Source organism: Sciurus carolinensis, chromosome 19 (genome assembly GCF_902686445.1).
Source record: "Sciurus carolinensis chromosome 19, mSciCar1.2, whole genome shotgun sequence".
In the NCBI taxonomy this organism is placed as follows: Eukaryota; Metazoa; Chordata; class Mammalia; order Rodentia; family Sciuridae; genus Sciurus; species Sciurus carolinensis.
Window position 1 is genome coordinate 15413066 of NC_062231.1, and position 23287 is coordinate 15436352.

General features: G+C 45.3%; 1 protein-coding gene across 1 annotated transcript in view; it reads left to right on the forward strand.

Annotated features, from left to right (window-relative positions):
* Positions 1–12301, forward strand: part of Lhfpl4 (LHFPL tetraspan subfamily member 4) — a 26816-nt gene extending 14515 nt beyond the window's left edge. Inside the window, exons 3-4 of the mRNA XM_047534821.1 lie at positions 8515–8751; positions 11764–12301. Coding sequence (XP_047390777.1) covers positions 8515–8751; positions 11764–11864 — 338 coding nt within the window. The 3' untranslated portion in view covers positions 11865–12301. The remainder of the gene's footprint in view (positions 1–8514; positions 8752–11763) is intronic.
* Positions 12302–23287: the final 10986 nt, after the last annotated feature.

Genomic DNA, 23287 nt, shown 5'->3' on the forward strand with positions numbered 1-23287 from the left:
AAGAGGCAGGAGAACAGAAGAGAAAAACAGGAATAAATAACAAAGGCAACAAACAGAAACCAGTAACAAATCTGGTAGGCATTAGTCCGGCAGTATCAGTAATCATTTTGAATGGCAAGGGTTAAATGCACCAGTTAAAAACAGGTTGTCAGAATGGATCAAAAAACAAGACCCGGTTTTATGTTGTCTTTCAAGGAACACACTTTAACTCTAAAGAAGCATATGGATTAAAAATAAATGGATGGGGCTGGGGAGATAGCTCAGTCGGTAGAGTGCTTGCCTTGCAAGCACAAAGCCCTGGGTTCGATCCCCAGCACCAGGGGGAAAAAAAAAGTAAATGGATGGAGCTGGGCACAGGGGCACACACCCAAATCCCAGCTACTAGGGAGGTGGAGGCAGGAGGTTTGCAATTTCAAGGCCAGCCTCAGCAATTTAATGAGGCCCTAAGTGGCTCAGTGGTCAAGTGCCCCTGGTTCAATCCCTGGTACCAAAAAAAGAGAAGGAATTTGCCATGTTGTTTCTTCTCCCTCGCAAAGGCTCTGTGAAATGGGTAGGGCAGCTGTTATGAGCCTCATTTTACTGGTGAAGAAACTGAAACCTGGAGAGGTAAAGTGACCTTGCCTAAAATTGCAGTGTAAAGGATGGAGCTGAGCCTCCTGTGGAGGCAGGACAAGGTGGGATGTGTTCCTAAGTATGGGACGTGTTCAGGATGGCACCAGGCACACTGTTCCATTTGCATTCCTTGATAACTTTGGAGAGAAGGTGTTGGTTTGGCGCTAATGTGTCTTCAACTCCTCTCACACTTGCTAATAGTCCTTTAAACAAAGAGATCAGCCCTAGGGCTCCAAGCGTTTCTCAGGGAAAAGTGTCTAACTAGAAACTAAGAACATCGTTTTGGTTTCATTATATTTATAGTGTCTTTCTATTTATGGCAAATGATTTTGGTTTCTTTTTCTTTGAAAGTGATTAAATTTACTTATTTTTCTCCCCATACTGGGGATTGAACTGAGGGGTGATTTACCACTGTGCTGTGTCCCTAGCCCTTTTAATTTTTTTTTTGGGGGGTGGTACCAGGGATTGAACTTGGGCTCTCAACCTCTGAACCACATCCCCAGCCCTATTTTGTATTTTATTTAGAGGCAGGGTCTCACTGAGTTGCTTAGGGCCTCGCCATTGCTGAGGCTGGCTTTGAACTTGTGATCCTCCTGCCTCAGCCTCCTGAGTCACTGGAGAGGCATGAGCTACTTGCTTTTTTTTTTTTTTTTTTTAATTTTAGTTGTAGGTGGACACAATGCCTTTATTATTTTTATTTATGTGATGCTGAGGATCAAACCCAGTGCCCCATGCGTGCAAGGCAAGTGCTCTACCACTGAGCCACAGCCCATAGACTCACTTTTACTTAAAAAGCGAATGGAATCCCTGGTACCCTCTTACTCACTGCAAAAAAGTGAGTCTATTAAAAGAAAAACACAAAGTAAGGACCTGTCTAGACTTAAATACTGATCCCACCACTTACTGTGTGACACTGGATAAGACAGTGAATAAATTCCTCCAAGCCTGACTTTCTCAGAAAATGAGGGTGATATTTTTCCCATCTCACAATTTTTTTTTTAAGATTAAATGAGATGCTGATTGTTAGGAGTTTAGCAACCTGGCACATAGTTAAGCACTCAATTAAAAATTTTTTTCTCTTTCTTCTTCTTCTTCTCCTTCTCCTCCTCCTCCTCCTCCTCCTCCTCCTTCTCCTCCTCCTCCTCCTCCTCCTCCTCCTCCTCCTCCTTCTCCTCCTCCTCCTCCTTCTCCTCCTCCTCCTCCGCTATGCCAGGAGTTGTATCAGGGCCTTGAGCATGCCAGGCAAGTGCTCTACCACTGAGCTACACCCCCAGCCCAATGTTAATATTATTATTTTTATTTATTTATTGTTTTTAGGTAGGGTGTATTTTGACTATTATACATACATGGGATGCAACCCATTACAGTTTTGATGCATTCTTGTGGTTGAGCATGATGTGGAGTTACACTGCTCATGTATTCATGTGTGAGCATAGAAAACTTATGTCCAAATCATCCTACTGTCTTTTCTATTCCTCCCTTCCCATCCCTTCATTCCCCTTTGTATAATCTGATGAACTTCTATATTTCCTCTCCCTACCCTCCCTTGTTAAGTGTTAGCATCCACATATCAGAGAGAACATTTGACTTTTGGTTTTTGGGGACTGGCTTATTTCACTTAGCATGATATTCTCCAGTTCCATCCATTTACCAGCAAATGCCATAATTTCATTCTTCTTTATGACTGAGTAATATTCTAGTGTGTATATGTACCACATTTTCTTTATCCATTCATCTGTTGAAGGGTACCTAGTTTAGTTCCATAGTTTTGCTATTGTGAATTGAGCTGCTATAAACATTGATGTGGCTATATCTCTGTAGTATGCTGATTTTAAGTCCTTTGGATATAAACCAAGGAGTGGGATAGCTGGGTCAAATGGTGGTTCCATTCCAAGGTTTCTGAGGAATCTCCATACTGCTTTCCATAGTGGTTGCACCAATTTGCAGTTCCACCAGCAATGTATGAGTGTGCCTTTTCCCTCACATCCTTGCCATCATTTATTGTTGCTTGTATTCTTGATGATTGCCATTCTGACTGGAGTGAGATGGAACTTCAGCATAGTTTTAATTTGCATTTCTCTAATTGCTAGAGATGTTGAACATTTTAAAATATATTTTTGACCATTCATATTTATTCTTCTGTGAAGTGCCTGTTCAGTTCCTTTGCCCATTTATTGACTGGGTTATTTATTTATTTATTTTTGGTGTTAAGTTTTTTGAGTTCTTTGTATCTCCTGGGGATTAATGCTCTATCTGAGGTGCAGGTGGTAAAGATTTTCTCCCATTCTAAAGGCTCTCTGTTCATGCAATTCCCATCAAAATTCCAATGACTTTCTTCATAGAAATAGCAAACACAGTCATGAAATTCATTTGGAAAAGTAAGAGGCTTAGAAGAGCCAAAGCAATCCTTAGAGAGAAAAATAATGCAGAAGGCATCACAATACCAGACCTTAAATCATACTACAGAGCTATAGTAACAAAAATGGCATGTTGTTGCACAAAAATAGAGTTGAAGACCCATGGAACAGGATGGAAGACACAGAGACATACCCACATACATACAGTTATCTCTTACTAGGCAAAGGCCCTGTAAACATACGTTGGAGGAGAGATAGCCTCTTCAACCAATGGTGCCGGGAAAATCGGAAATCCATATGTAGTAGATTGAAATTGAACCTCTATGTCTCACCCTGCACAAAACTCAACTCCAAGTGGATCAAAGACCTAGACATTAGACCAGAGACCATGCTCAGACTAGCAGAGTAGGCCCAAATCTGCATCCTATCAGCTCAGGAACAGACTTCCTCAAAGGCTCCAGGATGCAAGTGTCAGGGGTCTCCTGAGCAGTGCTGACCTTCGGGTCTGGAGTAAAAGCTTCAGCGGCTGTCGGGACACACATTCTCAGGAATCGTCTTCCTTTAGACACTTCACAGGAGCTCAGTCACCAGATAAAGAGCTTCGTGTCCCTATGACCTCTTCACTTTTGTTCCAGTAACCCATCCAGCAGATTCCTTACCACACCGGGTTCTTCTCCATGAGCTCCTGGTTGTGGGGTACGCGTTCCCTTTCTTCTATGATGCTGCTCAGGGATGGAAGTGTCAGGGGTCTCCTGAGCAGTGCTGACCTTCGGGTCTGGAGTAGAAACTTCAGCAGCTACCATGACCCACATCCTCAGAAACTGTCTTCTTCAGACATTTGATATGAGCTCAGCCACCAGATGAAGAGCTGCTGACAGGGCCCTGTCTGCTCACCAGAGCAAGACGGTCTCCCCAATATTAATGTTATTAATCTTAATTTTGCTATAATACCTCCTGCTTGAAGCAGGGAAAGTCTGTGGTCTGTGGAGCTACTGGAGGGAAATGCCTCATCCTAGGAGTCCTCTGCCTACACTCAACCAAGGATAGTCACCCCTCAGGGGACACTTACCAATGTCCGGAGACTTTCTAAAAAATATTACAACATGGGATTGCCACTGGGATCTAGTGGGTCGAGGCTGGGGATGATGCTAAACACCTCAGGGTACACAGGATGAGTTCCCTGCCACAAAGAATTCAAATGGGATACATGTTGTTTCTCTGTTTGTACATGGAGTCAAGGCATACCATTTGTATAATCATAAATTTACATAGGGCAATGTTGTTTGATTCATTCTGTTATTTTTTTCCCTTCCCCCCACCCCTCCCACCCCTCTTTTCCCTCTATACAGTTCTTCCTTCCTCCATTCTTACCACCCTCCTTATCCCTAACCCTAAACCTAACCCTAACGCTAACCCCTCCCACACCCCATTATATGTCCTCATCCGTTTATCAGCGAGATCATTCGTCCTTTAGTTTTTTGAGATTGGCTTATCTCACTTAGCATGATATTCTCCAATTTCATCCATTGGCCTGTAAATGCCATAATTTTATCATTCTTCATGGTGGAGTAATATTCCATTGTATATATATGCCACAGTTTCTTTATCCATTCATCAACTGAAGGGCATCTAGGTTGGTTCCACACTCTGGCTATGGTGAATTGAGCAGCAATGACAATTCTTTTTTTTTTTTTTTAAATAATAACTTTATTTAATTTTGTATGTGGTGCTGAGGATCGAACCCAGTGCCTCACGCATGCTAGGCAAACACTCCACCACTGAGCCACAATCTCAGCCCCGCAGTTGTCTCTTTTTCAGCTCTTAACCTCCAAAAGACACTTGAACTTGGAACCCAAGGACCTCAGCCTGTTTCTTCATCCAGCAAGGCAGTGCTGGAGCCTGCCTTGTCTGTGACACTGCATCTTTTGATGGTCGAGCTTCTTGGGCTTTTTCCTGACCTGATCTTTTCCTTTCTCCCTCCAGGTTCAAGGACACCCATCTTTGTGTGTTTGCATGCTCGTGTGTGTGCTGGGATTGAACACAGAGGTGCTTTACCACTAAGCCACATCTCCAGCCCTTTTCATTTTTATTTTGAGACAGGGTCTCAGTAAGTTGCTTAGGGCCTCTCTAAGTTGCTGAGGCTGGCTTCAAACTTGCAATCCTCCTGTTTCAGCTTCCCAAGAGGCGCATACCATCAGCCCCAGCAAGGAAACCCAGCTTTAACTTTTCTCCTTTGGTTTGACTTCTGGGTGCTTCCCATCCTTGGAGTTGCTTTTTTGGCCCCATGGCCACCATCTGAAATCCTACAGAGCAAAGGAGGACAAGGGAATGCTCCAGCTTTCTCTGACTACCTGTGTCCTTCTGGGTCTTGCTCCTCGTTGGTTTCCTGTGAAGCACTCCTTGATGTGTATAATGATTCTATTTGTGTGTTAACTTGATTGAATTTCAGAGCATGGGCCTCAGACACTGTGCTTGTCCCCAGCATGCCGCATAGTGAAGGGCACGTGACAGGCACTCAGAAATGTACTTGTGGAATGTATGAACTGAGATGAAGGGAGAGGGAACAGCGTGAGGGGATAGATAAAGAGGGAAGAAAAGCAAAGAGGGGGTGCTGAATGAATGTTAAATGTTGAGAGACATAAACGGAAAAGGGAGAGTCTAAGCTCAGATTTGAGCACAGCCTCAGGGGAAAGAAGGAGAGGGAAAGGAGGGAGGAAGAGAGAGAGAGAGAGAACCAAACAATGTACAGGGAAGGAACCCCAGGTTTCCATGCCCGGGTTGCAGAGGGGCGAGGTCTGCCTGCAGTTAAGATTAAGCTGCAAGTTGGAAGGCTAGAGTGCTGGGATACAGGAGCAGTTTCCATGGAGACAGGGATGCTCCAGGGAGCGAAAGCAGACTGTGTGGCGGTGGCCTGCCACTGTAGCACTCAGGGAGAGGAGGGCAGGAAAGGAGATGGACAGGCAGATTGGCCATGTCGGGGCTTTTCCCTACTGCCTCTTTCTGGAGATTCAGAGGGTGTCGGGAGGCAGGAGCCCTTCCATAGGGTCAGGGAGACGCTGAGGGCTGAGTGCAGTGCAGGTACTGAGACCACTCCTCCTTTCCCTGCTCCTGTGTTTGAACCTCTTCCCCTCTCCAGTAGGGTCTCCAGGTCTGTGTCCGGGGTCTGTGGGCAGAGGGGTGGTCAGTCCTTCCCGGTAGGCTCCTCCTCTTCCCGCACTGTCAGTGCAGGAGTGCCCGAGGGCCGAGTCCTGTGCCTTCCCTTCTCGGTTTCCACAACGTCCAGCCTCCAGAATTTAAATACCCACAACTGCCCGCAGCTACCAAATTTACCTCTCCAAACTGTTCCCGAGGTCCAGACTGGCTCTCCACGGGGGTATCCAGCGGTCATCTTCAGACTTGTTTAATTCTTTAACTCGCCCAGCTCATTTCTGCCGTAGGGCTTCTGTATTTTCCATTTCCTTTGCCTGGAACTCTCTTCCCAGTCTTTGAGGAGCTGTGAGCGCTACTAGAGCAGAGAACTGCCTTGGAGGAGGCACCCTAGAATGCGCGTGTGATCTGGTCACCTCTGGGGAGCCCTGCGTCAGGATGAGGTGCACGTGTGGGGAGTGGAGTAGAATCCCTGCAGCTTCTTGGGGAGGAGGGGCCCCACTCTGCTGGAGTTTGAGGATCTGGGGCGTGGGGAGCGCTCCCTTGCACAGGAGATGAGGAAGTGGCAAAGCTGAGGGCTCCCTTCCCACCCTGGGCACCAGGTGGGCCACATAGACCGTGGACAGAACTGACCACCACCCATACTTAAGTCACCGCTGACATCTGAAACGCAGGTTAATCTCCCTCTGGGCCTACCACGGGGTCAAGGGCCCCACACTTCCAAACAGAGCCCTGCTCAACCTTCAGATCTCAGACGTGGTGACCCAGAGGCTGGTGAGACTGACAGGTGTAACAGGAGCAACAAACCCTCAGACAGAGCCGCTCTTCCGAGACCAAGTCTCCACGTGGGCCGACTGAGTCCCGTGACTCTGATTGGCCTGTGATGCAGCATGTGCCCCTCTCGCAGCCAATCACTGTTACAAGGAGCTGATTGGCTCAGGCTTGTGCCAACCCAGTCTAAGTGCTGGAAGAGCCCGCCCTCACCGCTAAGGCTGGGATTGGCAGAGGTAGGTAGGTCGCTTAACCCAAATCAGGTGGATGCCAACCAGGGAATTATTTAGAAGTTCCCTCGGCCTCTTCTCCTTTTTTTGGTCAAGTCTTTCCCTCCCCACCTGAAACCACCCCCCACATTATTTATTTGCATAATTTTTATTTTAAAATGATTAAAATGATGATTAATAATGATGACTAGTTTTACTACTAACAGCTAACATTTATCCTTTACATTTAACACTTACTGATGCAATGCACTTTACTTTGTCATCTCCCTGTAATTGTTATAACCGCTTGACGATATCCTCCCCGTTTTATAGATCTGTAAACTGAGGCACAAAGGTGAAGGAATTCACTCCAGGGCACACATCTAGCACACAGCAGAGCCTCAGCCCTCTTAACCATTTTGCTATAATATTCCTCTCCTCCACTGCAAGCTCCATGGGACACAAATCCAAGTGCCCTTCCCCTAACTCATCTGGCCTGGCACACATAGGCCCTCAAGAAATACTGCCTACGTGAGTGCCTGCCACTACCCTATGTGTCTTACAAGAGTTATTTCACTTAATCCTCCTCATCACCCTGTGAGGTAAATACTATGCTTTCTACTGTTCCAGCGGAAACAGACCCATTGAGCCTCTGCAGCACCCGCAAAGTCGCACAGCTAGTAAGTGGAAGAACTAGGTTCAGCCCTGCAGTTGGTACTCAGTGGCTTGTTCTCAGTGCAGTTGCTGGGATGGGCAACTCCATAAACGGGAATGCTGGGACGGGAGTGACTCCATAAACAATAGTTGAATGAAAGACAAAACAAGAACAAAACGAAACAAAAAACAAAACAAAACAAAAAATGACAAGGGTGGGAAAGGGTAAGAATTTAAGAGTGGCTAGGATGTTAGAGGAACCTGGAAGAGGTTGTACTTTGCTACTTTCTCTTTTTTATTCTTATTTTTTGGCACTAGGAATTGAACCCAGGGCGCTTTACCACTAGCGCTACATACATCCCCAGCCCTTTTTTATTTTGAGACAGGGTCTCGCTAAGTAGGTGAGGCTGACCTCGAATTTGCTATCCTCCGGTCTCAGCCTCCTGAGCTGTCGATGGGATTATAGGACTGTGCCACTGTGGCAGCCTTGCTATTTTCTCGTATTTCCCAGGTTTTTGGAGGGGTTGATTTTATGGGGGGTGGGGAGGGGGGATAAGGCATTGAGGGTTCCAGAAAGTTCCTTGTGTCATTATCTGTCCTTGGAACCTACAGGACATGTTAACAAGCGCTTGCATTGATGGGCTTAGCAGCAACCCTGGAGCCCAGACTGAGGGGGGACTTCTAGTGTCCCCAGGATCTAGAGAGTAACCATCCCTTCTCTCTCCCTTCCTGACCATGGCGGTGGGCCCGGCTCGCGCCGCCAGCTCTGTGCCTCGTTCTGGGCTGCATGATCTTCCCCGACGGCTGGGACGCCGAGACCATCCGGGACATGTGCGGGGCCAAGACGGGGAAGTACTCCCTGGGGGACTGTTCGGTGCGCTGGGCGTACATCCTGGCCATAATCGGCATCCTCAACGCCCTCATCCTCTCCTTCCTCGCCTTCGTGCTGGGCAACCGGCAAACAGACCTGCTGCAGGAAGAGCTGAAGCAGGAGAACAAGGGTGAGTGCGGCCGCCAGCGGGGCGGGAGGGCGAGGCCTTCGGCCCGGGTTGGGGCAATTTCAGGTAAAATAACCAGTTATGCAAAAATTAGAAAAGCGATAGACAATACAGTCAGCTTGAAAACAATTTGATGAAATCCCTCAGATCCGATCATTTTCATGCCCACCACCTAGCAAACCCACCTCGGGCTACAGCCCCTTTAGAAATGCAAAGAATGCAGGTTCACAGCAGCCAACAACTGAAAACAGCCCACGTGGCCGCAGGACCAGCGGGTGGGTCGGTCACATCGCTAAGTAGTTCACAGCTGTGAAAAGGAACACGCTTCAGTTACCTGTAACAGAATGGATGCAGCTGGGAAGCATAATATCGACAGGAAAAAATAAATTCCAGAAGATGACAGAATGATATAATTATTGTACTCAAAACCACGCAAAACGAAGCAATGTGATTGTTTAAACATATGGTAACAGTATGTGTTTTGTTTTTTTTAAAGCAAAGAAATGATAAATACAAAAGGTAGGATGGTGGTTATCTGTGGTTGGGATGGAAGGGGAGGAATCTGGAGCATGAGATGGGGGCATGTAGGTATATTCAAATTATTGGTAGAATTATAGGTTTGTGGGCTTTTTTTTTTTTTTTTTCCTTACGTACTGGAGATTGAGCCCAGGGGCGCATCTACCACTGAGCCATACCCCAGCCTTTTAAATTTTTTAGTTTGAAATGGTTTCACTAAGTTGATAAGCTGGCCTCAAACTTGTGCTCCTTCAGTTCTTTTTTAAAAAAAATATTTTTAGTTGTAGATGGATACAATACTTTTATTTGTATGGGATGCTGAGTATGGAACCCAGTGCCTCACATGTGCTAGGCAAGTGCTGTACCACTGAACTACAACCCCAGCGCTCCTCCAGTTTTTGAATGGTATTCAGGTGGTTATTACAGTATGCTATATCATTAGTGTATCATAGATTATATTAGTGTAATATATGTTAGTATAAACTTTTATATATATCAAGTAACAGTAAAATACCATATAGAAAAAATTTACACATCAGGCCAGAGTCTCAGGGTAACTGCTGTTGTCAGACCCTTTTCTGTGCAGGTACACACATCATAATGTAAGAGGAAGGAACTGTAGTTTATTTTACTCTCTTTTCAGGAGCTATTACAGAGGTTTTCAGGTCTCTACTGTTAATGACAATTTTACAATGAACACCTTTGTTCTGCCTTCTTATACAGATGTTCAAGTTTTTCTTGAAATCTCAAGAAGTAGAATTGCATGCTTAAAGTTATAAGTTGGGCATGGTGGCACATGCCTGTAATCATAGAGATGTGGGAGGCTGAGGCAGGAGGATCAGCCTCAGAAACTTAGAAAGATCCTCAACAAAACTTAGCGGGACCCTGTCTCAAAATAAAAAGGACTGGGAATGTAGCTGGGTAGTAAAATGTCTTTAGGTTCAATCCCCAGTACCAAAACAAAATGAAACAAAAAATGATAGTGCGAGATGATTCTTTATCAAGCAGTTTTTTGATCCAAAGGTCCACCTGCCCCCAGAGCTGGGAGAGACTGCATCAATGTGTCTGTCAGGGTGTTCATTCTTTACTCTGAAAATGGGAGTAGTAATTTTCATAGTTCTCCTCTTCCTTGAGCATGTGCCAGATCTATGTGTAGCACTTTGCATGAATTATACTCATCTCTTGGAGGGTGTCTCTCCTCTCCTATACAATAGAAACAATGGTAGTGAGGATTAAATGAGATAATGTATGCATCCTGCTACTTCATTTGGCAGGAGATGACAATTAGTATCATGGTGGAAGTCTTAGACTGTGAAGGCAGATTGCATTGGAAGCAGTTTGATCTTAAAAATTACTTAACCTGGAGTGTTAGTTCCCTGCACTCCATAAAATGAGGTTGATGAGAATACTGCAACCTCCCAGGGCTGTCATGCTCCTGCAAAGAGGTGAGCAGGGTCTGGCATATGGGGAACCTGCTCACCAACACTGTCAGTTCTCACCCAGACATCATGACCACTTTTACGGAGAAGAAAGCAAGCCCACGTTTAGAGAGGTGGAGTAATTTGCCCAAGGTCATCTAAGTGGTGCAGTGGGATTTTGAAACACAGGCCCTAGTCCAAAGTCTAAGCTCTTCTCTGCTCTCAGCCTGGTGAGGCTCTTCTGTCCCTTTTTCAGGACCCTCTTGGGACACTGATCTGCTAACCTGTCTTGAGAGTCCCAGGGGTTTCTGTGGTCTTGGTGTGAGGTCAGGGCCTGCCCTCTGGTGGCAGCTTCTAGAAGTGCAAGACCAAGACTGCTGTGGGTCTTTTGTGAGGGACTTTGGGCTATGACTAGGGCCAGGTGAGCCCACTAGTCTTTCTCCCTAATGCTCTTTAACAGTTGTCAAAGAGGAGCCCTGTTTTGCCTTCATTCAGTGCTTGGGATCTCCATCCCTCATTGGGAGTTCAAAATGAGCCAGCTTTTCAGTTTAGTTCTGAGGAACAAAAATCAAAACCAAAATACATTACCACAATTTCCAAGATTTACTATGTGCCAAGTCCTTGGCTGACTTTTTTGTGTGTGTGTGTGTATGTGTGGTGGTACTAGGGATTGAACCCAGGGAACTTTACCACTGAGCCATATCCCCAGCTCTCCCCAATCCCCTTTTCTAAATTTTGAGATAGGGTCTCACCAAGTTGTCTGGGTTGCTTTGAACTTGACAATCCTCCTGCCTCAGTGTCCCAAGTCACTGGGATTCTAGGTGTGCACAACTGGGCCCAGTTGTCAAGTGACGTGTCACCACTCTGTGAAGTAGGCTGTTATCCCCATTTTACAAATGAAAATTGGGGCTTAGGGAGGTTGGATGGGGTGTGGAAGGGCATCCTGCTAGTCAGTGGTTTGGTTGGCATTTCAGAGTCTGCACTGTGTCCCCTCACTTTTGCCCTGGGGAGTGGCCACGGGGAGCCCTAATGGCCCAGTGGTCTCTGACTTTTTCCGTCTCTCTCTCTCTCTCTCTCTCAGATTTTGTGGGCTCTACAGTAAGCTCTGTGTTGCGGCCAGGGGCTGACGTATCTGGATGGGGAGTCCTTCCCTGCCCTGTGGCTCACTCACAGGGACCCTGAAAGCCAGGATCACAGCCCAGGGATTGGCCTGACCTCAGCTTGTCCTGTCTCCTGCCCTCTCATCTGTCCACTCAGGCTCCGAGGGAAGACCTGATCTCAGACTGACTTCTCACCTACGGCCAGCCTTTGAGTTCCAGGCTTTGAAGAGAAGATGGGCCTGTCCATACCCTGGCAGAGGGGAGAGGCACTCTAGACCCTAGGAGGGCCTGATTCAGGCTCCTGCCTCAATTTGACCTAAAGGAGCCTGAACCCCACAGACCCTCGGGTTTCTCCTCTCCTCTCCAGACTGGCCTGGAAGTCCCTGCAGATCCCTAGGGGATGGAGGCGCTGTGGTTCCAGCTCTCAGTCTGGAGGGCTGCTTTCTGGCTGTAACCTCGCCTCCCTAGTCCCTGTCTACTACAGAAAATCATTCAAGACGCTGCCCCAGGTGGGCATGTGGGCTGGACTTTTCCTTTTTTTTTTTTTTTTTTTTTTCTTTTTTCTTTTTGCCGAGGATGGTTCCACCATGTCTGCCACAGAGCTCCAGGTGCCGCCAGGTCTCCTCTGCCTCTATTCTAGCCTGCTCCCAGCACTCCCAAAGGAATCTGAGCTGTACCAAGGGAGAAGCACAGGGCTTCCCTGTCAACCGCGGACTGTGGCCCTGGTCAGCCCAGAATCTGAGAAAAGACAGGCTCTGGAGGCAGCTGGGGCTCATGAGCTGCCTAACCTGGGGCTGGCCTGGCCTCGGCTGGAATGTCTCCTCGGTAACTGGACCCTTGACCCTGGCCTGTTTTGTACAGCACAGACTTATGGGCCCTGTGGTCGGGGTTGGGGTAGGGGAGGGGGGCCTGAGGTGGGGAGTTAGGGGATGCATTGCCCCTTCTGCCCCTTCTCATGCCCCCCACACCCTGGGCATCTGCCAAGGGCAGAGACTGTCTTGCCTCTTTGATACTTTTCTGCATAACTTGAACTTGCAGGTCACCTCTGAACAGGGTACCCTTGTCCCCATCCCTAGGCCTTGTTACCCTGTCCCTGCCTCTTCCTCCTCCTTGCCCACTTCTCGCCTTGCAATGTGCCCAGGGTCTGCAGCCTGATGGGCAGTGCTTGGAGCCGAGGCATGAGTGAGTATATGTGTGTGCGTGCGTGCGTGTGTGAATGTGTGTGTGTGTGTGTGTGTGTGCGCGCGTGTGTGTGAATTGGGGAGGGGCAGATGAGAAATCTTCACCCTCTCCTCCCACTGTGGGGGCTTGGCAGGGAGCAAGTGAGGGACTCCAGGTGTTTTTTGAACATCTCTCATTACCTTGTGGATTTTGTGGCAGAGCCATCTAGCTTTGGGAGTCCTCCACCCTGGGGCCTGGACCACCCCTTTTAGCACCCAGTCAAGGGCAGCAGACTAGCTAGTGTGCCGGCTCCTATTCCCACTGCCTGGTCCGCTGATGAGAAAGATTGTGGCGCCCCCTGCAGGCTTCACGGGGAAGTGCATTATCGTTTAGTAATGCGGCTTCAGCTAGAGGGGAGGAAAGCAGTTGGAGTGCCATATTTACCACCCCTGTGTTCATTTCAGTAGGATGTGAACCTGGGAGGATTCCCAAGAAGCCACCTGTGCATGGCTCCTTCCTCTGGACCCAAACTGGAGTCAGATGCTGGGTCTGGGAGGGTTCCTGATACCTGGAACTTTTCAAGTCCTGACCCTATCTCTTTACTAACTCTAGGCAAACCCCTCTCCCCCAAAGCTCTGGGCCCTGCACTGTGTTTCCCCCACCTGTTCTCCACCACCCCACTCCCTGAAGCCACACCACAGGAGCCTTCCCCAGCAGGTGACCTGTACACCAGGGTCTAAATGGGAGGGTGAGGGGAGGAGCCCCATGGAAGGAACTGGGGTTGGGTAGGAGTGGGTTCCCCAAAGTCAAACCAAAGCCCTGTTTTAGAGAAAGAGGGCAGAGTTAGGGAGGGATGGGAGGGTCCAGGAGCAAGTGATTGGCAATGAGAAAAAGAGGTGGGGAGAGGGGGAGGCGCAGAGATACTGGAGACAGAAGAGAAGACAGAGGGAGAGAAGAGAGGAAGATGGAGTGCCATATTTACCACCCCTGTGTTCATTTCAGTAGGATGTGAACCTGAGAGGATTCCCAAGAAGCCACCTGTGCATGGAAGAGAGGAAGATGGAGTGTGTGTGGAGGGAGGGCGGGAGGGTCTGAGAGACGTGCAGGGAAAGGAATAGGGGAAAAGGCAAACAAAGAGACGATTTGCAGGGGGCATGCCTGAGATGCAGGGGAAAGAGAATGGGAATGAGAAGATGAAGGGGGCAAGATCATGGGGAACAAGGAAAGCAGCTGTATGAGAAAATGGGAAAGGGGGAGCTTGTTCCTTCAAGGACAGCTGCGGCCCTGGGGTGCCAGCAGACTCCTGTGCTCCTGTGGAGAGGTTAGAACTGACTTCCTCAGATGCCAAGTAGCAGGAGGTCCGGGGCCCAACAGCCAAGACCCTATATTTCCAAGGACTGGAATTGGGGGAGCCACACCAGAAGGGAATGAATTGAGGCAGTGCTATCAATGGGTTGGCACTGGGTGGTAGGGAAAAAGGCGGCTAATTCCCTTTGGGGGTGGTCTGATGATGATCCCATGTCACCCTCCATGTAGCCAGCCTGGGTAGAGCAAGAGGCGACCTGGAGATGCACCAAGGAATTTGGGGTTAGGAAAGCAGGGTTTGGTGGACTTACGTCTGGCATGGGAAGGGTCAGGTTGCAGTGGGGACCAAACTACTGCCTTGCCCCTGAGAGTTCAGCAGAGGTGGGGGTAGATGCTTCATTCAAGAGCCCAGGAGAGACCTGGCCAGGCCCAAGGCTCTGATGACTCTCCTGGGCAATGAAGACCTCAGGGGAAAGGCAGGCCTCTGCGGGCAAAGTGGCCTTGGCCTTTGGGAGGTAACAGTTTCTGACCCCAGGAAGGCCTCTGACCAAGAGCCTTCTGGCCTTGTGTCCCTGAAAGAGTCCTCTGTCAGGGGGTCTGGCACTACCCAGTTTTTTCTACCCTGGGGACTCTTCCAAGGAGAGTGAAAGCAGCCACAACCTGGAGGTGGTTCAGTCTCTGGCCCAAGGGGCTGGTCAGTGAAGTCCTTCTAGGCTGTGGGATGTGGAACTGGAACCTAGGGAGGAAAACTTTCTGAGGGGGTAAGAATGTGGGTAGGGTCAAGATCCTTTTCAGGCCTGGAACAGTCAAGATGATGAGAGTTTTTTGATCAGCCTAGAAAGAAAGAGTCCCTGGCCTTCTGAGATTCTTGCTTGAGACCAGGGGGAACTGCCCTCCTCAAGCTTCCAGTGTGAACTGAGAAAGGGAGACCCTGTCTTTGGAGAAGCTGGGGTCTGCCCAGCACTAGAAACTTCCACAGGCCCCTGTCTGGTTCAGGGCTAGCTTTTGGGAGGGACTGGAGTTTCCTGAGAAGGGAACGGGGAGCCATCGTCCTTCTCCTGGGCTCTGACTGACAGAGCTCTGAGGGCCTGTGCTGTGTCATTAGGGTAGCGTGGTGTCGTCTACACCCCATTAGTAAGTTCTGTCTGAATGTGTCCTTGCTGTTCATTGTCCAGTTTGGTACCATTTATTTTGGTCCTGACCCCTTCTGCTGCTGCTGGGTTTGAGCTTCAGTGCAGGTGGAATGATGTTCAAATAAAGAAACACTTTATATCACCCATTCTGGCTGCTGCTTCTGAGTCCTGCCCCAGGGGCTCAAGGGGGGTGGCTGGGTGAGATTAAAATGGACCTCTTGGCTGCCTATGCAGGGCCCTCCTACTGTGGCTTAATGAGACAGATTATTTTACCATGTTTTATGTCATGGTAAAATAAACTAAGCTGGGCATGGGTGGCACATGCCTGTCACCCCAGCTACTTGGGAGGCTGAGGCAGGAGGATTACAAGTTCAAGGCCTGCCAGCCTGGGCAACTTAGTGAGACCCTGCCTACTCCCCCAAAAAAGTCAGAGCATGACTGATAAGGCCCACGATGTTATTAGGAACCCAGGCTCCTATTTTTCTGTGCCGTCATTTTCAATCCTGGCTTTCTTTCCTCAAGAATACCTGATGGCCCAAGAAGACACTGAAGCTCCAGTCACCTGGTCTACCTGAAGACTTCTGGAAATCCGATAGGATTGAGTCCTATGCATATTGTATTATGTGCAGCTACAGAGAAAATGTTAATTAGGTGCAATGTTAACCTAAATAAAACTGGGGTTCCTTATAAAGGAGACTAGATAAGAGTGTGCGGCTGGCAGTATCTGCACACTCCTGATTGCTCAGGCTTGATTCTGTATTTGGGACTCTGACTACAACAAGGCTCCACCCTTTTCTGTCCATGTCTTGACCTCTTTCTAAATCCCCAGTGAATAAGGGGAGATAACAACAGTGACTATCTCACAGGGAAGAGGTAATTAGGGAATGCATGTAATTTGCTTCACACAGTGTATGGTACACTTATTGTAACATGCACAACAGAGACCCTATTGTACAAGGGCGAGTCTGGTTATGGAGATGAACACATACAAATAAGGTATAACTTGCTGGATGCAGGGCACTCTGGGTGCAGTTGGTAGGGTGGGTAGACTAGGAGAAAGTTTTGCTGTTCGATGAGAAGTTAGGCAAGGATCAGGAAGGCCATGATAAAAGAGGGCAGCTTGAGGAGACAGACCAAAGTCAAGAGGCAGAAGCGTACATGTGTTGATCTAAAAGTGATGCAGGAAATCTGACTTCTAAAGTGTGAGGGATGGAGGGGTCAGAGATGAGCCTAGAAAGATAAACAAGGGCAGATCCTAAAGCAGCTCAGAAGCCACGTGGGCTGTGGAATCTCTTTCCTTGCATATTAGAGTGTCCTCAGTATCCACAGGTAGGAGCGAGTTGGAGGCTATGAGGAACAAGTCTGGTGTGAAGGGTGAACCACTGACCCAGGATGAAAGATAAAAGAGAATCTTGAATACAGGGCAAGAGGTGGGGAGATGGAAAGATGTCAGATACTTTTGAGGAAAAGGAAGTGCAAAGTCTAAGGAGCACTCACCTCATGGCATCCATCTTCTGTGTGCCCCAGGGGGTATGAGAGGAGCCTGGAAGTTTGGAACAGTTGCTAATGGTTCTAAAGATAGAGGACCACGAATCTGTGATGGCAGCAGTAGGAGGGCAGGCAGAGAAGGCAGGCTGGAGATTGACAGGTAGGCACAAGGGAAGGTGAGGGTCCTGAGTGTTTTAGAAATCTACCTTGGGATCTCAGTTGGGTGTTGAAGGAGATCTTGGAATGGGGCAATAGATGGGGGAAATGGAGTGACTAAGGGACTAAAAAGGAGCCGGAAGGACAGGAGATTGTGAGTAGAAAGCTGAATATTTGACCTGCATATTTCTAGGAATAATTATTATTGGGTACTAGAGATTGAACCCAGGAGTGCTTAACCACTGAGCCACATCCCCAGATCTTTTTTTGTATTTTATTTAGAGACAGGGTCTTGCTGAGTTGCTTAGGGCCTCGTTAAGTTACTGAGGCTGGCTTTCAATGTTATCATGTTATCAGCCTCCTGAGCCACTGGGATTACAGGTGTGTGCCACTGTGCCCAGCTATTTCCAGGCATTCCTGAAGATGACTGAGACAAGAAGCACCCTGGTTATGCTATCCATACAAATGTTGGGGAAAATGGCACAAGTTGGAGTGGAGGGTGGAAGATTTCCCAAAGCTGTCTGAAAATTAGAATAGTTGGAAAAACTTGAAAAATGATAACAATGAAAGAGGTCTAGCGGATGTCACAGGAGATTGTGAGCACCTGAGGGACAAGATGCAATTGTCTGGGAAGATTTGGGGAGAACCTCTATGCAATAGAACATGAGAGAATGAGCAGCTGCTTGATCAGTCTGCAAGGGAGGTGGTGTTGTCTATGGAGGAAAACAGAAGGAGCTCAGAGAACACAGTAGGAAGGCTGTGAGAGGAGGAGGGAACAGGAGGGAACTGCAGAGGTTGACTACAGAGCACTGGGGAGGCCAGGAGATAACATCCTCATTTTGGAAGTTTAGTCATGGGGTCAGGAGTCTGAGTCTGGTGAATTCTACCAGACTCAGAAGTTTAAAATGGTACTCTAGTTTGAAACTCCTTTCCAGTTCACTAAGAGGAAAGAACTAATACTAGTACCTAGATCCACCCTGAGAAGGCTGGCTGCTTCTCCAAATTAATTCATTTACTGACTCAACAGTGTATTTGTTGAATTTCCACTGTGGTTAGGTACTGTGAGGCTCTAGGACTACAGAAATAAATTAAGTTAGGCACAGGCTTGATAAATCATCTCAGACATATTTCTAGTGGCTAGGTAAGATCGTTTTTTACTTGCTTAAATATAACACAAATACAGAAAACAGTGTAAAACAAATGTACAACTTAAAGTATTATAAAATGCCCTTCTAATCACCATAAAGGAAATAGAATCTTGCTAAGCACCCCAGAAGTCCTTCATGTGCTCCCAGAAAGCGCCCCTACCTCCTGAATGTAAACACTCTCTCTCTCTTTTTTTTTTTGGTAGTGGGGATTGAACCCAGAGGCACTTTAACACTTGAGACACACCCCCATTCCTTTTAATGTTTTTTTTTTTTTTTTTTTTTTTTTTTTTGGTGCTGGGGATTGAACCCAGGGTCTTGTGCATACGAAGCAAGCACTCTACCAACTGAGCTATCTCCCCAGCCCCCTTAATGTTTTGAGACAAGTCCTCCCTAAATTGCCTAGGTGTCCTCAAACTTTCAATCCTCCTGCCTCAGCCTCCCTAGTTGCTGGGATTACAGGGATGTACCCCTGCGCCCAGCAGTAATGACTATCTTGACTTTTATGGTGTTTACTTCCCAAACATTATTTGTATTTTTCACCTAACTAAGCATCTCGAAACAGTAGTTTAGTTTTGTATTTTTTGATGTCTTTCCTCAATTCATTTTTTTTTTTTTTATTAGCAATGTATTTGTGAGGAAACAGGATTTTTTTTTTTTTTTTTTTGGTGGTGCTGGGGATCGAACCCAGGGCTTTGTGCTTGTAAGGCAAGCACTCTACCGACTGAGCTCTCTCCCCAGCCCAATAGGGTCATTCTTGAAGCAGTGTTCCACAGTGGGATTTGGCTGGCTTCATTCTTGTGGGGTAGTTGAATAGTTTCTCTGTTCTCTGTATTTCAAGCAAATTAGTAATCAGATCTAGTTGCTTAATCAGATTCAGGTTCGTGGGTTTTTCACATTTTAACCGCCCCTCCCCCCCCATGGTACTGTTGTAAATCACGTTTTCATGACTGCTTAATGGCTGTTTTATTTTGGTTGACACTTGCGTTTAGGAGATGTTGATGCTCAATGCTTAGATTTTTAACTCATCAGAGGCTGCAAAATGGTGATTTCCAATTCTATCACTCTTCTTTTATTTGTGAGAATACTTTTATAAAGGGAACTTACATGCTTTTGCTATGTAATTGTCTTGTGATGACTCATACAGGAAAGGCAAGACAGATGTTGGAGCCCTCCATTATTTACCAGTTTTCAAAAATAAAGGGTTGGTTTTCTATCCTCCAAACTTGGTATGATCCAAACAATCCATGATGAATTAATGGATTTGTTTAATGTACTTAATTATTACATATATTATCCTAATAACACTCGAAGGCTCCCATTATTGATCATCAGAATCCTCTTTAAGTTGACATGAATGCTTTACACCCAACCCTAATTATCTTTTTTAAAGTATCTTTTCTAGATGTCGATGAACCTTTATTTTATTTGTTTATTTACGTGTGGTGCCAAGAACTGAACCCAGTACCTCATATATGCTGGGCAAGAGCTCTACCACTGAGCCACAACCCCAGGACCCCAATCATCTTTGATAAAATTCTTGAGCACTGGTATGACAAGATGCACCAGGTTAATCTTACACATCTGATGTCAAACTTGGAATCAACCATTTCTCAAATCAAAACAAAACAATCTCGGGCTGGGGCTGTAGCTCAGGGGTAGAGTGCTTGCCTAGCACATGTGAGGCACTGGGTTCAATCCTTAGCACTCACTACATAAAAATAAACACAATATAAAGGCATGCTGTCTATCTACAACTACAAAAAATTAAAAAACAAAACAAAACAATCTCTGTGCCTTTCCAGTTGACAGGGCTGACATATAATCTATAAACAGGGGATTTTTCTTTATCACTTAATATTGACCCATGGTCTTGGCTACATTGCTCTTATTTTAATATCTCTATTTTTCCCCTACACTGAGAATTGGTTCTTAAGGACAATGTATTTGTTAGCTTTATCCCTCATTAACAAATTCAGATATAACACCATATGATTACTGAAAACATATTTTTCCTTTTTTTGTTACTGGGGATTGAACCCAGGGGTCCTCTACCATGAAGCTCCTTTGATTTTTCTTGGAGACAGGGCCTTGCTAAGTTGCCAACCAAGGCTACCCTTGAACTTCTGATCCTTCTGTTTCAGCCTCTAGAGTCACTGGGATTACAAGTGTGTACCACTGCACAGGGCAGCATAAGCCATTTTATGCTACATTGTCTTTTTATTTTTTTGCTGTATTGTCTCATAGCAAATTATTTGCTATACTGTCTTATTCCTCATTTAGTCTTAGTTACAGTAAATAACTACATATAATACAATCAGACATTACATCAGTGTCCCTCAAGACAGATTGTATGCTTGAAGCTCAGTCAAATAGAATCCTAAGGATTTATGAAAGTTTTTGCATGTGAAGTTTGTTGCCATTATTGGAAAGTAAGGTCAGTTGGTACAAAACTTTTTGCCTCACTGTCTCTTTCCTTTATTCCATTTTCTTTCACCATAAGTGTTGTTACAGTCTGACGCTAATTGTCACATGTGTGACAAATATGTGTGCACATCTATATCTCCTATATATTCTAAATGTCTAGACTTTTTTCCTTCTCTTTAAAACCAACAATTTTACTAGAATGTCTTTATATTGATCATTTTGAGTTGAATTTATTAGGTATTCAATATGATCTTTCAGTTTGTAGTTTAAAACATCTTAAAGTTTTCTCATATTACAACTTTTGTTATTTGTTTTGTTTTGTTATTTGTTATTTATTTTGTTTGGTATTTGTATGTTTTTATTCTTGGGAGACTCCTATTATACATGTGGCTGTGTCTTCTTTAGATGATTTCTGTATTTATGACTTAAAAAATACTTTTATTTAAAGCAATTTTAAGTTCATAGCAAAATTGAGTGGAAAAGTACAGTGTACAATGCCCCCTCCTCTATCAACATCCCACATAAAAGTAGTACATTTGTTACACTGAGATCCGATGTCATTACATCATTATTACCGAAAGTCCATGGTTTACATTAGCACTCACTGTTGGTGTTCCATATTGTACATAATTTGACAAATACAGGACGCCTATCTGCCACTTTAGTATCATACAGAAGTTTTAGTGTCTGCCAAATCTTGTTATGTCCTCACTCCCCCACTAACTCCTCATCTTTTCTGCCTGCACAGCACTGCTTTTCCAGGATGTTATATAGTTGGAATCATACAATACATAGTTCCATTGGATTGTCGTTTTTCAAACAATAACATGCACTTAAGGTTCCTCTGTGCCTTTTCACAGCTTGATAGATTATTTTTGTTGTTGTACTGGAGATTAAATTAGAGGTCCTCTACCAGTGAGCTACATCCCCAGGCATTTTTCTTTTTTTATTTTGAAACAGGGTCTCACTAAGTTGTCCATGCTGTCCTTGATTTTGTGATCCTTCTACTTTGGGACACTGTACCCAGCTATAGATCATTTGTTTCACTTTCCCAACTTTGACATATAATTGACAAAGAAATTCTACATATTCAAAATGTACAATATATTTTGATAAACATGTACATTATGAAAGTTAATAGATCCATGATCTCAAATAGTTAGAATTTTTGTGGTTGAGAAAACTTAAGATCTAATCTCTAAAGCAGATTCAAGTACATAATACATTATTAAGTACAGTCACCATATTGTACATTAGGTCTCCAGAATGTACTCATAACTTCAAGCCCATACATTTGACCAACATACTCTCAGGTTCCACTTCTCTAACCCTTAGCAGCCAGTCTTCTACTCAGCTTGTTTTTTAGATTCCACACATAAGATCTTAATTCATTTGTGTCTGGCTTATTTCACTTAGTACAATGCTCTTTAGTTTCATCCATGTTGTCAACATAGCAGAATTTCCTCTAAAAATTTTTTTGTAGTTGTAGATGGGCATAATACCTTCACTTATTTATTTTTATGTGGTACTGAGGATTGAATCCAGAGCTTCATATGTGCCATGTAAGCGCTTTACCACTGAGCTACACCCTCAGCCCCAGAATTTCCTTCTTTTTAAGGTATGGGCTGAATATTATAGTATTACACATGCACACTTTACTTATTCATCTGAAGGACACTTAGGTTGTTTCCGTATCTTGACTACTGTGAAAAGTACAATGTTGGAAGAGAGGATTATTTGAGATAGTGATTTCATTTCCTTTGGCTATATAACTACAAGTGTGATGGCTGGATCATGTGGTAGTTATACATCTAATTTTTATTAGAGACATTTTCATATTGTCTTCCATACTGGATGCACAAATTTACATTCTCACCAACAATATATAAGGGTTCACTTGCTATTTTTTGACTTTTTGGTAACAGACTTCTTAACAGGTATGAGGTGATACCTCATTATGGTTGATTTGCATTTACCTGGTAAATGATGCAAAGTATCTTTTCATTACTTGTTGGCCATCTGAATGTCTTCTTGTGAAAAACGTCTACTATGTCCTTTTTTGGCTTTTAAATTGGGTTATTTTTTATCTATTTATTTTTTTAGTTGGCAATGGACCTTTGTTTTATTTATTTATATGTGGTGCTAACAACTGAACCCAGTACCTTGCACATGCTAGGTAAGGGCTTTGCCACTAAGCCACAATCCCAGTCCTAATTGGTTTATTTTTTGTTATCATGTTGTGTGAGTTCCTTATGTACTTTGGATAGTAAGTACTTGTAATAAGATGATGTGGTTTGCAAAAATTTCTCCCATTCTATAAATGGCCCTGTGGTTGCCAAAATGTAGAACATTTTGTTGTTTCCTTTGCTGTACAGAAACTTTATTAGTTTGATGGAATCCCTCTTTCTTTTTTCTTTTCCCTGTTTTTGATGCCATATTCAAAATTGCCAAAAGCAATGTTGTGTTTTGTTCCCGATGTTTATTTTCTTTTTTCTTTTCTTTTTTTGCAGTGCTGGGGATCAAACCCAGGGCCTTGTGCTTGCAAGGCAAGCACTCTACCAACTGACCTATCTCCCCAGCCCCCAATGTTTATTTTCTTTTAGAAATTTCATTGTGGTGTAAGAATGTAAATTCCACTTTTTTTTTTTTTGGGGGGGGGGCATGTTGAGATCCAATTTTAACAATACTTT